Genomic DNA, 15,346 nt, shown 5'->3' on the forward strand with positions numbered 1-15,346 from the left:
CAACGTACGCTGCTATGTGGTATCACGATACATTTCATCAGTTTTTAGTTGCCAAGTCGCAATGCTATCCTTGTTCAAGCGCTGGGTTTTAATTAATAAACAAATTATGCTAGTTCAATCACACTTTATGGCTGTATCTGAGGCTTTCGTCAGGCCCTGAAAAGCCATTCAGTAACTCTCCTGTATCTTTGAGACTGATATCAAGAGTTCTCCATTACACACACTCGCTTCGATTTGGGTTCATCATACATTCATTCATGTTTTGGGACGTTGCTAACATATGCAGATCCATTCTTGGTACACTTTTAGTGATGTACTGTGAATCTACATATCGAAATATAGTGTATAGTGCCTACTGCACCCAGGATTGAACCCAGCACTACAGCCCGGACACTGGTTGTTACTCCCCAGATATTCAGTGATAGAGAGTTCCCGATGACAGTTACCGCACAGGACTGCTAGCTCTTGGCGCTCCGACTTGGGCCAAGTCTTTGAAACATGCCCTGCCAGCTCGTCGTGGCAGCTTATACAGGCGTAATACTCCATGCAACATTTATGCCGAATGGCAATGATATCCAGTTCCGAGTGCCAGTGATCGCATTGAAGCCTTGGACGGATGTTCACTCCGTGGACAGTCGGCGGATTGGGTGTGTTCGAACCTGGTAGTTGGACGGTTTGAGGCATTTATTTGATGTGGTTGTGAATAGTCGCTTAGTTTGGTGTTACTCTCGTTGATCAAGAAGAACAGAACAACTAACAAATTTTGTGCGCAAACTAGGGTAAAAGTTTTTTATCTCAATAGTTGTATTGTTTTGCAGGTATGGGCTGTCTAGGCGCGTAAGAGTTCCTCAGCTACCTAGGTACTAAGCTAGGTAGGTAGGTAGACTTCCACAACATTGAAGTGCTGTTAGCGTGCTGTTAGCGCTGCAACGGTATAGAAGAGCCAACTAGCACTATTCCCGAACGGATATTGACCTAGCCCACTATCGCTAAAAGTGGCCAAGGGTTTAGGCTGCCACCAGAAACTAGTTGCGCTTTCATTGAAGATCAAGTTCATGATGTATACGCAGATACCTATCTTTAAAGAGAGCTAGCTATAAGCTGTTATCGTTGGTTCTAGTTAAAAACTACGTCTTTGAGGGCCAGCTGTAGTTGTTCAAACCAAACAAAAGAGATCAGTGGCGAAGTTCAAGAGAAGCATATAGGTCGTAGGGCATTCAAGTAAGATACCATGGGACTATTACAGATGTTCAAGAACCAGAAGATATAAATACTTGTTATGGTCCAATTCAACGGTCTGCAACTGTCTTACCTTTGGAGTTTCTAAACTTCATCCTTCAGTCTTCGCAAACTACTTCTTGCAGTGAGGGTGGGACAATCTAACCAACAGTTGGACTTGCATCCCTGCGCTACAGACCTGTAAGCGGCGTTAGGTAGCGTTATGAACCTCTAGAATATGGTCAGCAGCATTCACTCCAGAAGTCTGAAAGTGGAAGGATTAATATTGATCCATATAGCATCAGCAGCTAAGAAGACCCCGCAATATAGATGGACGTGATCAACTGTCCTACTCATCGCAGACTTTACTCTTAAATGTCCATTATCTGAACAGGTTATTTTCATGGCACCAAAGTTTCTATCCCTTTTTCCGGGATCTTCTTCTACCCCTTCAAGTAAGATTTGTCCTAATTGCAAGAATCTAACTCCCGAAACATCAGAATCGGCTACTCGTATTGATATCCCAATCTCAAAGATACAAAAACCATATGTCGGATGTGCGCACTGCAAGCTTCTTTATGCCATTTATAATCGATATAATATTAGCGTTGATTGCAATGGAATCATTGTCGACTGTACTTGGAACGCACCAGCTGTGCTCAAGTTCAAAGACACGCTGAATGACCATTTTGCATCATGGCACTTGCTTTACAAACCTCAAGGTGTGTCTAATCTAGGATAAAAGAAAGCAGAGCTGATCTTGTAGGTGCTGATATGCCGTCGTGGCCTGGTCTTGGTGGGCCAGGAGAAAGTCTTGGCCATCTCGGATCTGCGTCCAGCCTCAAATTCCTGCGAGACCGTATGAACGAGTGTCTGGGTGCGTGCGACAACAGTCATTTTGCATGCAAGCAGGCCGTGAGCAGACCATTGCCGAAACGAGTCTTGGATGTCCGCGACGAGAAGGTAAAACTTTGCTATACGGCTGACCAGTCTGGAAACTACTGTGCGCTGTCTTACCGGTGGGGGCCACCCGAGGAGACTTTGCGGACCACAGATAGTAACATCAACGCAATGATGAGCGGGATAGAGCTATCGTCATTGCCCGGTCTACTTCAAGACGCCGTATCCCTGACTCGTCAGCTAAGTGTGCCATATCTCTGGATTGATGCTCTTTGTATCATTCAAGGAAACAAACAAGGTCAGCTTCATGTCTTCATAGATCGAGATCCACCTCTAACTTCGAGACAGATTGGGAGACCGAGGCACCAAAGATGGGGGAATATTATAAAAATGCTATCCTGACGATAGCTGCTTCATTGGCAAGTCAAGTCTCGGAGAACTTTCTTGTGCCAAGAGAAGAGATCCCTCAAGAACGGTTGTCAAACTTTGCCTTCACCAACTCCGATGGAACTACGTCGCAGATAATAGTGCGACGAATTCCCGACTACGCTGGAATCCCTTTAGTTGCAAATGCCCCGCTCTCCTCAAGAGCGTGGACATGGCAAGAGAATGTCTTGTCAACGCGCATCGCCCATTTCTCCAAAGCTGAAATTGTCTGGGAATGTCGATCACAACAAGCGTTTGAGAATGGTGCCAAGCTTGAGTGCTCCGTCGGTCTGGCATATCGATACGCAAGAGCAGGTGATGATCTGGAATATTATTGGAAAGCCCTTGTGACAGATTTTTCCAAGCGAGAGCTCACCTACGAAAGCGATAGACTTCCTGCCATCAGCAGCGTTGCTTCACATTTTAGCACTCTCGTTCATGGCCGGTATCTTGCAGGCGTTTGGGAACAGTGGCTGTTCTCCGACATGGCGTGGTGGCCATCTTGGGGTGTTGAGAACAAACTACCACCTGTGTTCAAGAAGGGGAGTGAGATGCCGAGTTGGTCTTGGGCATCAATCACAGGCCAGGTTCACTTTGCTCTCGAAACATGCGTGAACAGCAACAAACTTTCTTCCATCAAATTTATTCATGGAGACTGCGTCTCAACTAGTGGCAATGATTTTATGCAACCCAAAGAGAATTCATCCATTATTGTTGAGGCGCCAGTATGTTTGGCCGAGATATCCAGTAATGATGTTCTTAACATCGGTCAGTATGAAATCAACGAGAAGGAAGATACTTGGGGACTGGAGAATGTCCTTAAAAACAGGCGGAAGAAGTCTGGCACTTTCCACCCTGACACGGTTTTGCTGCCAGATGGCCAGGTCACTACAAGTCAGGGGACATTTACCAGCGTCCGGAGATCACAAAAAGACGAGGTGCCTGTTTCGACTGTCCTGAAGACAACAGTCTTCTGTCTTCACTTGGGTGGGGGAAGATATCCCGAGTTGCCTAACCAAACAATATCATCCATAACTCGCTACAGATATAACCAATTCTGGTTGGTTCTTTCGCCTGTGAAGGAGCAAAAAGGTCAGTACATAAGCTTGAGGCGCTTGGGACTACTTAGTCATGGGTCACAAACCATAATGCGGGCCAAGACGATTCGTGTAAGACTAGTCTAGGGTCCTCTATGCTGCCGTTTCGCTGTCATCCCTGTCATCACTCCAAGCATAGTTTGCATTGTGGGTGTCTGATGGTTTTATCAGGGTGTGAATATCGTTTCCAACAAAGAGAAACTGTTCTCTTCCAATATAATTAGAACGAAGTGAAGATATATATTTAGCCGACAACATATCTAGTACACTCTGATACATATCCTCGCCCTTGCACTGTTTCTTCTGACATACGGTAGATGCGCAGTGGCCCCATGAGTACTCCAATATGTTGTTTGAGTGTGATAATTAACAAGTTAACCAAGTATTATCTTCCAGTCCTCCTACAGACGCTTCTCCTTCTCTATATTCTATCCACGGGGACTGAATCATCCATTCTTCCAAATTGAAATGTGCTTATGCTATCATTGCTTAACAACGGCCCTCGTTGGGGTCAGCACTACAAGAATATTGTCAGTCACCTTTCTCAACCAAATTCCAACCTAGGAGATCTGGAAACTAACCTGAACTCCCACCCGGAGCTTGTATGGTAGCCTCCGCGGGAGCAATCATAAATGTCCTTTCGGAATTCCTTGACGCAGTCATCATCGCCGAGGTCAAAGCCGTTTTGAGTATTGCCGTTTCGGATGGAGAATTCTAGCTTGACGCCACTGCCATACTGGACGCACTTATACTTCGTCTGTCCAGGCTGGAAGAAGCCAGTGAAAGCACCCCTACGGCACTCATTCTCAGCCTCGCTGAGCATGACATGGTAAGCACCGGGCCAGGTGATTCCACTTCCGTGGCAAGCAGCGGAAGCCGAGCCTGCCAGGAGAAAAAGAGAGGCGAAAGTGGTAGCGAAGTGCATCTTGAGGTAGGTGTCAGATAATTGTCGTGTTGGAATGTGAAACAAGAGTTGTTGATAGTGTGATGCCAGAGATGAATATTTACAATGGCACAAGGGACTGTATTTATACCCCAGAGCTCGGAATATAACTCCTCAAGCCTCGGTTATAGTCCCATCACTGCCATCTACAAAACAGTCGAGGTCGTTCTTTTAGCTACCAGGATTGCAATCCTTCTCTGCCGACTACGATTTATATCGAATCAAAGATCCCTCATGGATCTCTTGCTAACTGCCTAAATTGAGGCTCTGAATGGCACATGCCTAAACCACAAGCTTAAATATTGTCAGCGGGTCTCAAGCATGGGAAAGATCTAGGTCTGCTCATTAGTTGTGGACCTCACCCTTCAGGGACCCCATGTCTAGATAGATGCAGACAAGTACACCGCCTGGCTACCAACACTGTATTTTTCATGAGATATAATACAATATTCTACTTGTAATGCTGACAAAATATACTTATTATTGACAGCTACATGTATAACATATCGCCTTGTGCAGCTACCTACATTTATACAGTAAAATCTAATGGTTCACTGAGAGGAGACATATCATAATAAGACCTTAGCCGAGCCCCATAACCTACAAGGGCTTACATTTACACGGCTTACCCAGTAAAAGACCTGTCAGTCATTAGGCGACACGGGACAATTACTGCATCTGTTCTCAACTCCTTCGTTATCCAATGTTTTGTGGAATTTGAGGGTCAAGCTGTTGGGGCTGGTCCAGACCAGCTTCACACAACAGTAGCATGTATACGGAAGCCGAACCCTCATATGCGTGAAGGAGTGGTTTTCATTTAGATAATTGTAATCACATACCTGTCGTGGCGATTTCTTTCCATCTTGCCTGCGTCTATCGTCAAGATCCACCAACAGCCTGTGCTCTATCCTGTCGCGAGCCGGGAACTGGAGGCTCCTGTGGCCAGAGCCCACATGTATCTATAGTTCTGGAACATGTGAAAGTTCACCTCGTATCCTCCACTATTATGTCTCCGACATCCGAGAATTTCACTTCTCTCCACCCCTGTGCTCGAGTGTGGCAATGCAATATGGTATGTACATAAGTTCCGAGTAGACAACCTCGGTATCAGAGATCGATAGTAAGTGCCGAGCCATAGAAAAGATTAATAACAGAAACATTAGGTCTATCTATATTAAAGATGGGTACTGTCAGCACCGGGCTACATGTCTAATAATGATAGATCGAGAGTTAGTATTACTGCCTTGATGTTTATGAACGGTTATTCCCCTTGATGTCAAAATATACGCAAGATTCGACAATTACCAATTTAGTCCCCACTGGCATTCATTGGCACATCTTGAGATTTTAAACTCATGTGGGTAATTGTGATTATATCTAGAACAATCGAGATATGCTGACCGCTGTTGGCCCGTCATATATGGACATCAGGGCAAGGTCGAGTGGTCGAAAGGAAGCTAATCATCCGTTCTCGCCGTTCCAAACATTGTCTGGTCTGTTCTTTCGATTGGGAGCCAGTGAACGGAGAGGCCAGTTGGATTCGGATCTCCGCTATTCTGCTACGTGATAAAGCCCGAGGTTATTGGCACTTTACTACCCTTGTGCTGAAGTCAAAGTGTTTCCAAAAGATCAAGGGTTGAGCAGCTCTGTCATGCCTCATTTACTCATTTCCTCAAGAGCCTTCACTATTATTCCTGCACCTGGTAATAAGTAAATAATAAACTAGTTTCTTGATCTTGCACACTGTAGTCATACACGATTTTCTGTGTTTCTATACAGCAAATCTGACCAACATTGATTCCAACTTTGAACTTGCGACTCACCAATGTGAGTTGCTAATTTCGATCTCCAAGCCACACCGACTTACCCCTCCACTTACACTCAGTTACAGCTGTTCGGTAATTGACGCGGACTAAGGATAGTTTCACGGAACTTGGATGAATCACAGGCTAACAGGTACATCATCGTCAGTGGCGTTATTTGAAATTTGATGATTACAGGGGGTGGCGCCCAACAGATCAGAAACATCGAATAAGCATCAAATTGCGAGTTACGAGAAACACCGGGTTCAATAGAACGTCTGATATATTAATTAAATGACTGTGGTATCATAAACTTTGCAAAAAATACATTATAGCACCTGCTTGTCCGCCTTCAGTCTAGCTATCAATGTGGGAAGATCCACGTCCTGAACACTGACACCCTGATCAATGGCAAGACATGCCGCAGTGGCAGCACTCTGGCCAAGAACCATGTACGTAGGCTCCATACGAATGGCAGAATATGCAATATGAGTTGCACTCATGGTAACAGGGTTGAGGAAGTTTGATGCATCCTCCGACTTGGGGCAGATGGCCTGGTAGGGAATATTGAAGGGGCCTGGCGTGGCAATGTGCACTTTGCCCTCATCGCGCAGCTTTCCATCAACAACGACGCGCTCGACTTGGTGCACGTCGAGGGAGTAGGCACCTTTGCCAACACTGTTGTTGGGGCGTGCAGGGGGCGATTGAATGTCGCTTTGGCGCATGGTATAGCCACCATTCATACGACGACCTTCTCGGATGTAGATCTCGTAGGGCCAGTTATTATTGTTAACCCATTCGTCCTTGGCATATCCCCATTCGCTGACCCGGGTGCGTAGGTCTTGAGGGACGCGAGGATGGTTGGCCAATGTCCAGAAGAAACCTTGAGTATAAGACTTGTGTTGCTCATAGACCTGTCGACGTCTCTGATAAGACCATGTAGCGTAGTTGCCGTTATCTTCAAAGCTCTCGCCGATAAGATCAGTGCTGACGTGGCTCTGGGCATTGGAATCGGTCTTGATATTGGGCATAAGTTGGCTGGTGAAAGGAGTTCCCGTGTAACCTGATTCAAAGTATCGCAGGAGCAATTCATATTGAGCTTCGCGATAGTCGGCAGGCTTGGTGAAGGGAATTTTGTTACTGGTTTGCTTGGTAAGACTCATGCGGAAGTTGTAAGATTGAAGACGGAAATCATCGCCTTGGCCTTGAAGGGCGCCAGCATTTTTGACCACTCGCCCGACACCTTCAATAAGACCACTGCTCGAGTCTCCCTTCTTCTTGTAGGGGTCGACCTTTGAGAGTTGCTCGAGGGCACCGAGGCGAAAGCCAGCGACTGATTCACTATAATCACTGTTGCTCTCACGACCTGTGCGCCAGGGGATGCCAGCTGCCTCCATGAGGTCACCTTCATAGCTGGCATCAATAAACATCTTTCCCTGGAAGACATCTCCGTTCAGTGTCTTGAAAGACGAAATCTGTCCATTCTTCTTGACCACACTGCCCGCGGACCTGTCAATAGCTCGGTTACGGAAAAGGGGAATCTTGCCGTCCTTTATCCACTTCTCGAGAATATACTCAGCCACCTTTGGCTCAAAGGTCCACTGAACCTTCTTGCTCTCATCAATAGCAGGGCCAGGCTGAGCGCCGATTTTTCGGCCCAAGTAGCCTGATCGTGTCTCTTGGTTCCAGGAGCTGCTCTTTTGGTAATGGGAGTAAACCTTTCCATAAAATTCTCTCGCAATACCACCGACAGCGTTCCCGTTCTTGGAGTCTGTCCAGCCAAGGCCAGATGTTGTGAGGCCACCCAGCGTGCTGCCGGGGAAGATAATCGCCACTGTCTTCTTCATGCGTTTTGTCTGCACGGCTGCTGCAATGGCGGCGACTGTGTTTCCATAGATGACCACATCGTACTGGCCAGGCACATCTGCTCTCTCATGGGGTGCGGCAGTAGCATTCAGCATGAGATACGACGCCATCCAAATGGTGCCGATTAGGAGGAGGAGCCTGTTCCGGAAGAGAGCTGCCATGATTGTTAACGGAGGAAGATGGGTTGCTACTCTAGCGGGGGGCAATGGAAAATGTGGGAGATAAATAAGGTATCAAAGTAAATGAGTGGCTTGCAGATTGGTCCTTGACAGAACACACGGACGAGCAAAGTTGGAGATACAGAGAACAATGGCTTTGTGGAGGGGCGGCTACAGAGACATGGCTTGCGGAAGCTCGCGCCGGGTAGTGGAGTAGGTTTGACTTCCAAATTGTGTGTGTAGAAAAGGACTGCTTTTTCTTTTTGGTCGCGAGGACCTCGTATTTTAAGAGAGAGGAAGTATTGTAATTTGGAGCAGAAGGGGTATTATGCCAGGGTAGTTCTAGAACGCTAGGCAAAGGGCTGCATTTCTGGATGTGGTGCTGTGCCGGGCTGGAAGGAAGAGGCAACTATACCATATTGAAGTGACATGCCGCAACTTGGTAGTCAGATATTCATGTCATTATTTCCATGACAAGGGAGAATGGTCGGGCTGTGCAAGGTTGTGCGTACATCACCACATCCTTCATTCCCTTTACGTCAAGTACCACGGACTATTGGCAGCACTATTGGGACACAGACAACACAACAGAGGAGGGAAAAGAGAAGGCGGATCTTGACTTACAGTGACCAAGAAGCTTGAATGGGTGTACCCAGAGGGACGAGGGTCTGTGTGTTTGAGCTTCTAAATCGAGGTCGGTCCTGGTAAATTGGCTACCTCGAAGTCTTCGTATCAAGGCCTGGATAGACGAGCTACCACTGCTCATTGTGCGTGTGGATGTCAAAGAGTCTGGACCCTTGGCTAAGATAGGAAAGGACCGACTTGGGGTCTACCATGGGCAAGAAGTGAAAGGTGATCTGTGCTAAGCTTGCTGGGTTATGCGAGGGTGACAATGGGAACGTCGTTAAAGATCTCGGCCCTGGATATCTGTACAATACAACAGTGAGAAATGGATCAGAGGGGGGGGCATCCACGGGACCCGGAATTTCAACTGGTGCGCGCTAAACTGATGCAAATTTACCCCTGTATTTCTCTCAGATCTTGCCCGGCCTAAACTCGATTCGTGTAAGAACGCATTCCTTATCCAGGACAGGAACAATGCCACCTCGTAAAAAAAGGTACCCTCATTTACTTTTCCCCCTATCTCTTAGGATCTCCAACTCGATTCAATTGATTAAGCTTCAATTCTATTTAAAAACCAGATGGATTTTATTCACCAGGCACTCCACCCTTCAAAAGTCTAGATATCAACCACCTTTTATCCACCCTCTCTGCCGATCACTTCGCTTCCAACGTTGTGTCTTGGCAAACTACGGAGCAGAAGAACATCATCCAGGATTTAGATGGTTAGTCCTTCTCGGGGTCTCGTCGCGCTTTGGCCATCTCACATCCCCTGCTTCCGCTGTCGCCGTTGAATACTACCTACGGTAAAGACCTGAATTGAAGCGAAGTCTAAGTCCTGTTCCAGCCAGCCAGCCGGCTGGCCATTACTTGATCCATCCAATTGGAGCTGTCCAACACCCAATAGCGCATTTGTTACTGTCAATGGTTTGTTCAGTTCAGTGGGTGGTGCACTTCTCCAGCTATCATACCATCCATACAAAGCTCGGTTTAGCCGAGGCTGTTCTAGAGCAACCGTCTCCATTCCTTAGCGATTTAAACCTAAAAAAACACGAAGCAAGACATTGATCGCCATTTTCCTTTGTTCTCGTTAGGTCTCTGCCGATCACTTTCAGCTCTAATACCAATAGTTTATTTAGACCTTGGCTTTCAGCTGTTTTGCGCACTCCGTCAAAGATTGCCGTCGATACCCTGGCCACGAGCGAGGCAATTTGTAGGCTTGGCTTCAGCTCCTGGCCAAAAGTATATGCGATCATCTCAGCGCCTCGTGGTTTTGTTAGCCCTGCATATCACGTTTCCAATGTTGAGTGCTCTTCATTGGTCTTATCAAAAGCCCAACATCATCCTTGATAACTTCAAGGCTCTGACGTGTCACAACCTCATGCATTGAACATTACCAATCGTAATAACCATGACATATTACAATAGCAGCCTATTTAAGAATATGCAGCCTTCTACTCCTTGTTGGGCTAGCCTTTCCAGAGCACTTAAATTGGGCGCATCCGCATTTCTGTGCACTAAAGGCACAGCATTCGAGACCCTGACCCAGCCGAGGATCATCGGAGACTCGGTCAGTCATCATATATAAAGGCTAAGCCCAGGAAGACTTACAATTTAGGCTGGGAAAGGAAGGCAAAGGGTCAGTTTACGAGATATTTTCTTGGCATCATAAGCTTAAAGATCCCCACCACTCTTAATTGCAGATTTACAGCCCAAGCGGCTGTGGCTTTTTCACCTGCACTTGTCTCAAGGGTACATCGGTCATATGACATTGTACATGATATCTGCAACTTTATCTACACGCAACAAGAGATAAAGCAAGGGCATGTCAGTGTCAGCAATGCCAAGGGATAGCCATCATCAACAACTCGGTCAGTTCCAGATCCAGGAGGATAGCCAAGACTCGATAGCCCAATAGGGAAAGTAAGCAATTCGTGGAAGATCATCTTCCATAGCTTTTGAATCATGTAATTTCTCCCAAAGTTGTCAGGCCAAGGATATTGGCAGGAGCCTATTCCGTGACCGACATTGACCTAGATATGACATCCTGCTTCTCCACAACTCCTAGAACTGTAGGTTAGCAGGCTATTAGGGCACTCGTGTGCAATTAGTGAAACATCCAAGAGCCTTGGGCGACAAAAGTGATAAGCCTGCATACAGCCCATATTTATATACCCTTCCGGATACAAAACACAATGCTTCATGCGATTGACCGAGTGCTAGTAATAGCGTGGACTGACTCCTGATATGTATCTATTGCAGTCTGGTGCAGATTCAACGATGATTCAGTCCCATGGGAACAATTAGATGGAGAAATAAAAATAAGTGCGCAGGGTGCAAAAAGAAAGGTATAACAGCGGAATCTAACCGCCTGCAATGGACGAACAGGGAATCGAACCCTGGACCACTCCCAGATGATTCGAATGAACTATGCTAAGGGAGTATTATACCACTAAACCATTCGCCCGAATTTTAGATATTATAATGATCGCTTTAGCATACCATATTCCTAAGCCCTGTCAGCTACCATTTCCACGTTCTTCTCATTTTCCCCAAGCTTCTGAGCATACACATGTCAGTCTGGGATTGATTTCACTAACATGTCCTAAAATCTTATTATTTTCTTTCTATTCTTATCATCAATTAATTTTAAATGTCATTGCTACAAATACTGCTTTGAAGTAAAAGCAAGGCGCATCTTGCATTGCCATAATGATGGCAATCACGTGTTGTCCAGGCCATCGATCGGTTGTAAAATCTGCTTTGTAATAGATTACAAGTCCAAGCCAATTCTTCACTTTGAACATTCTATAAACAAAGGTGCAAACTGTCATTACCTTCATAATGGTCAACTTTGGCGTCTCTAGGGCGTGCGATACGTGCAAAAAGCGTCGGAAAAAGGTGCGGTACTCATTTTATTCACATAATATATACACTTACTAATGCCATCATTTGAAGTGCGATGAGACTCGTCCAGTAAGAACCGTAAATTCCTAGCGCTAGGTAGATTCAAGTCCCCGAACGCTGATGCTAACTTTGTATCCTGGAGGCTTGTCTTCGTTGTGTCAAGTCTCGGCAGCAATGTCCTGGTTACAAAGACGACTCTTCACTGCTATTCCGTCATTACTCACCCAGAAACAGACTCATAACTCCAACGTTAGAGAGATGGCTACCAAATGCTGACTATATTCTGGAGGCGAATGCCGTTGATATCTTCCTAGACGAGCTGGTAGTTCGATCTCTTGACCAGAACCATTCACGGGGTTTTCTAGATGGCATGCATGGTACATTCGCTTCTTCTCCTCCCAACTCTACTCTCATGTCTGCTGCCAAGGTTGTCGTTCTTGCATCACTGGCCAATCGCTACCGAAGACAGTCTCTTTTCAGTATGGTCCGTACGCAGTATGGTCAGCTTCTTGGTGACTACGTGGCATCTCTGTCATTATCGTCAGAGAGTCTATCACCAGAGCAGTTTTTTACTGCTGTTCTGTTGGGAATTTATGAGGTCAGCTCCAATGGGACAAGACGTAGTTCGTTGTTAACTTTTAACTATCTAGCTCATGGCATGCAACATATCCTCACCGACACGGCACCTGGTCCATGTTCAAGGACTTGGCTCCATCCTTCAGAGAGGCATCTCCTCGTCTCCAGCAGCGTCCCATATCGGCGTTCACCTTCCCGGAAGTTGGCTCATCAGCAAAGGGGCGGTCCTGAGTCGGGACCGCCCAGAAGACACATTTTTAACTGATGTGGAGATATCTCAGGCTCATACGCAAGGGGCAGGGATTTTATGCCCTCCAATTCACAATAATCCCCACCGTTCTCTGGACCAGATAATGGTTCAATTAGCCCCTCTCACAGCACGTTCTGAGAAACTTTTGGCCACCCCTGTTCCGTCAAGAAGCGCACTGTCGGATCTTTATCAAGCCTTGATAGTATTCCGTGACGAGATCGCATTTTGGGCTGATAACCAGCCAACGGCATGGCGGCCAGAGCTTGTTGGCCATGTTTTGCAGGACTCGACGACAGCAGGGGAAATTCCGTGGATATGCGCTGGCCCTGTGGAGAGATATTTTGACTGTAAGATCAATCGCATACCTCTCGGTTATTTGGATATGAGACTTACTCGTTTCGCAGTATTTGTTGGGACGGCTTGGAACTCATGGCGCTCAATGTACATTGTCTGGCTAGATCAGTTATACCATGTCTCCAAGGCACTTGGGAAACACGAATTTATACCGCACTATGTCGGTATAGTGGATAGCCTAGTTGCAGGTCTCAAGGCCTCCATCCCATACCATCTTTCTCGCGACGTTGAGGAGTATATAAAGAATGCCAACGCAGGGATAGCTGATTTGCAAACTAATCAGTTGAGTGGCGGTCTTTTACTATTCCATCATTTGTATAGTATTGGCAGATGCACAGTTGTGGATGCATCGACCAGACAGTACCTAGCAAACGTTTTGAAGTGGATAGGGAATGAAATGGGGATTGGAAATGCGACTGTTCTATCTGAATGCTTGCGGCCCGATGAGCAGGGACCTTCTGTTATACAGAACTCGGAGATTTTATTCATGGATGCACTCGAAGGGTATTACTTAATTACGGCCAGTATGATGTCAAAGTCTACATAACACTGTGTATCAGGGGGGTTAATGGGTCGGAGATAAATGGCGAGGGAACTTCAGTTTCTGGTATGGGAATATCTAAATTACAGAATGCTTAGAGAATAGATGAATAGCGTAATATCCCTTTGCTTGCCACGTGGTCATGCCCATCCCGGTCCGTACTAAGACTGACATCCTCCCAGCTGCTGGCAAGTTCTAGTTGCTCTTTGCACTTCTGCTCTATCAGCCGTAATGCGTCACTTCCCAGAATAACCCTCACTGGATCCCCTCTCCCAGCACTTATCCCTTCGACTTTGACACAGTCGACAATACGCTCTGACAACTTGCTGACATCCCCCGGCACTTTGGGTGCAATATCGTTCGCAAAGACATCCATCATCTCCTCAAAACCCGGATTATAGGCATCGATGGCCGGCTTATACCTTCCAAACCCTTCGACAGATCCTTCTCTTGGTTGTCCAAGCTGAGATGGGAAACCACCTGGCTCGAAGATGATACAGCGGACATTGAAACGTCTCACTTCTTTGGCTAAGCCTTCGACAAATGCTCCGAGGGCAGCTTTTGAAGCCGCATAATGGGACAAGAAGGGCAGAGGCCCCCAACCAACACCAGCACCAATAAAGGCAATGGTGCCACTCTTTTGTTCTCTGAAATAGGGAAGAATTGATTGGGTGACATGTAGTGTCCCAAATAGATTGACGTCGAAGATATTGCGAACAAAGTCGTCACTACCATTAAACAAGTCAGAGCGTCCAACTTTTCATGATAATCCAATGACTTACTCGGCTTCCTCAACGCTCTTCGGTGCAGAAATACCAGCGTTGTTTAAGAGGACATCAATACGTCCCCACACGTCCCAGGCTCTCTTTATCTGTTCGCTGATCCCAGCGCGAGGTGCTGTGACATCGAGATCTAAGAGGAACACGTCGTCTGATTGAAGATGTTTGAGTCGCTCAGTTACTCCACGGCCTGTCGCAATGACTCTATCTCCTCTCTTGGTGATATTTTGTACAACAGCGGCACCAAGGCCTGAAGTAGTCGCTGTTACTAGCCAGATAAGTTGAGGCATGCTGAAGATGTTGTCAGAGATGTGTACGAAAGGTGGAGTAAAGATTCGGACAGTAGCAAGATATGTCACATCTTATATCGGATGACAGCGTTTGCGCAAAAGGTCCTTATGTCTAAAATCCGTCCTAGTTCAGACGGACTTATCTCAAACCCGACCCTTTGTGCATGGGAGATGCAGTCGCAGTTGTGTTAGGCCCGCTTTGATACATGAAGTACCGTGAGAACAGCGCAACGCTAGCTTTATTTGGGTGTCAGATCTTATCTATCAGCTCTATGATCTTACATGCATAAGCTACCAGCGGCTTATTGGTGGATGAATCTGAGGTTCAGCTTTGATCTAATACAGACAGTCAACGCAAGCCAGGCAGTACCATAGGGCTCTAATTCAGTTGCAGGTATGGAGTTCAGAACTCAGAAAGCCATTTGATACTAAGAAGTTTAGTCCCACTAAGATTTAACCTGTCCCCCATATGGACACATGTCACCCGGACGGCCTTGCTTTCTACGATACCGCAGTCACGGCACGAGTTCCATGCGATGGCCTACGATATCTTTTACTGCCAGTATAACGTAGCTTCAATAGAAATATGGAAATACTCACAAATTCAGTTATGTTTCA

The 15,346-nt window shown here is 46.4% G+C and overlaps 5 protein-coding genes and 1 non-coding gene across 6 annotated transcripts; 2 read left to right on the top strand and 4 right to left on the bottom strand.

Annotated features, from left to right (window-relative positions):
- Positions 1 to 1,766: 1,766 nt before the first annotated feature.
- On the top strand, positions 1,767 to 4,011 carry FPOAC1_005969 (uncharacterized protein; the record flags this gene model as incomplete). Its single annotated transcript, XM_044850476.1, has 5 exons — positions 1,767 to 1,775; positions 1,883 to 1,940; positions 1,985 to 2,416; positions 2,467 to 3,636; positions 3,959 to 4,011. The coding sequence occupies 5 exons, from the start codon at positions 1,767 to 1,769 to the stop codon at positions 4,009 to 4,011; spliced, it is 1,722 nt and encodes a 573-aa protein (XP_044709188.1).
- A 119-nt stretch (positions 4,012 to 4,130) lies between these two features.
- Positions 4,131 to 4,566, bottom strand: FPOAC1_005970 (uncharacterized protein; the record flags this gene model as incomplete). The annotated part of the gene is made up of 2 exons (XM_044850477.1): positions 4,131 to 4,158; positions 4,223 to 4,566. The coding sequence occupies 2 exons, from the start codon at positions 4,564 to 4,566 to the stop codon at positions 4,131 to 4,133; spliced, it is 372 nt and encodes a 123-aa protein (XP_044709189.1).
- Positions 4,567 to 6,715: 2,149 nt separating this feature from the next.
- FPOAC1_005971 (uncharacterized protein) lies at positions 6,716 to 9,176 on the bottom strand (the record flags this gene model as incomplete). The annotated part of the gene is made up of 2 exons (XM_044850478.1): positions 6,716 to 8,406; positions 9,035 to 9,176. 2 exons carry the CDS (start codon positions 9,174 to 9,176, stop codon positions 6,716 to 6,718), a joined length of 1,833 nt encoding a protein of 610 aa, XP_044709190.1.
- Positions 9,177 to 11,408: 2,232 nt separating this feature from the next.
- Positions 11,409 to 11,498, bottom strand: FPOAC1_005972. The gene has a single exon. It is a non-coding gene; the product is annotated as a tRNA-Ala (tRNA).
- A 377-nt stretch (positions 11,499 to 11,875) lies between these two features.
- FPOAC1_005973 (uncharacterized protein) lies at positions 11,876 to 13,405 on the top strand (the record flags this gene model as incomplete). The annotated part of the gene is made up of 5 exons (XM_044850479.1): positions 11,876 to 11,932; positions 11,990 to 12,007; positions 12,081 to 12,536; positions 12,589 to 13,352; positions 13,402 to 13,405. 5 exons carry the CDS (start codon positions 11,876 to 11,878, stop codon positions 13,403 to 13,405), a joined length of 1,299 nt encoding a protein of 432 aa, XP_044709191.1.
- A 348-nt stretch (positions 13,406 to 13,753) lies between these two features.
- On the bottom strand, positions 13,754 to 14,728 carry FPOAC1_005974 (uncharacterized protein; the record flags this gene model as incomplete). Its single annotated transcript, XM_044850480.1, has 2 exons — positions 13,754 to 14,387; positions 14,442 to 14,728. 2 exons carry the CDS (start codon positions 14,726 to 14,728, stop codon positions 13,754 to 13,756), a joined length of 921 nt encoding a protein of 306 aa, XP_044709192.1.
- Positions 14,729 to 15,346: the final 618 nt, after the last annotated feature.

This window comes from Fusarium poae, chromosome 2, assembly GCF_019609905.1.
Source record: "Fusarium poae strain DAOMC 252244 chromosome 2, whole genome shotgun sequence".
Classification (NCBI taxonomy): Eukaryota; Fungi; Ascomycota; class Sordariomycetes; order Hypocreales; family Nectriaceae; genus Fusarium; species Fusarium poae.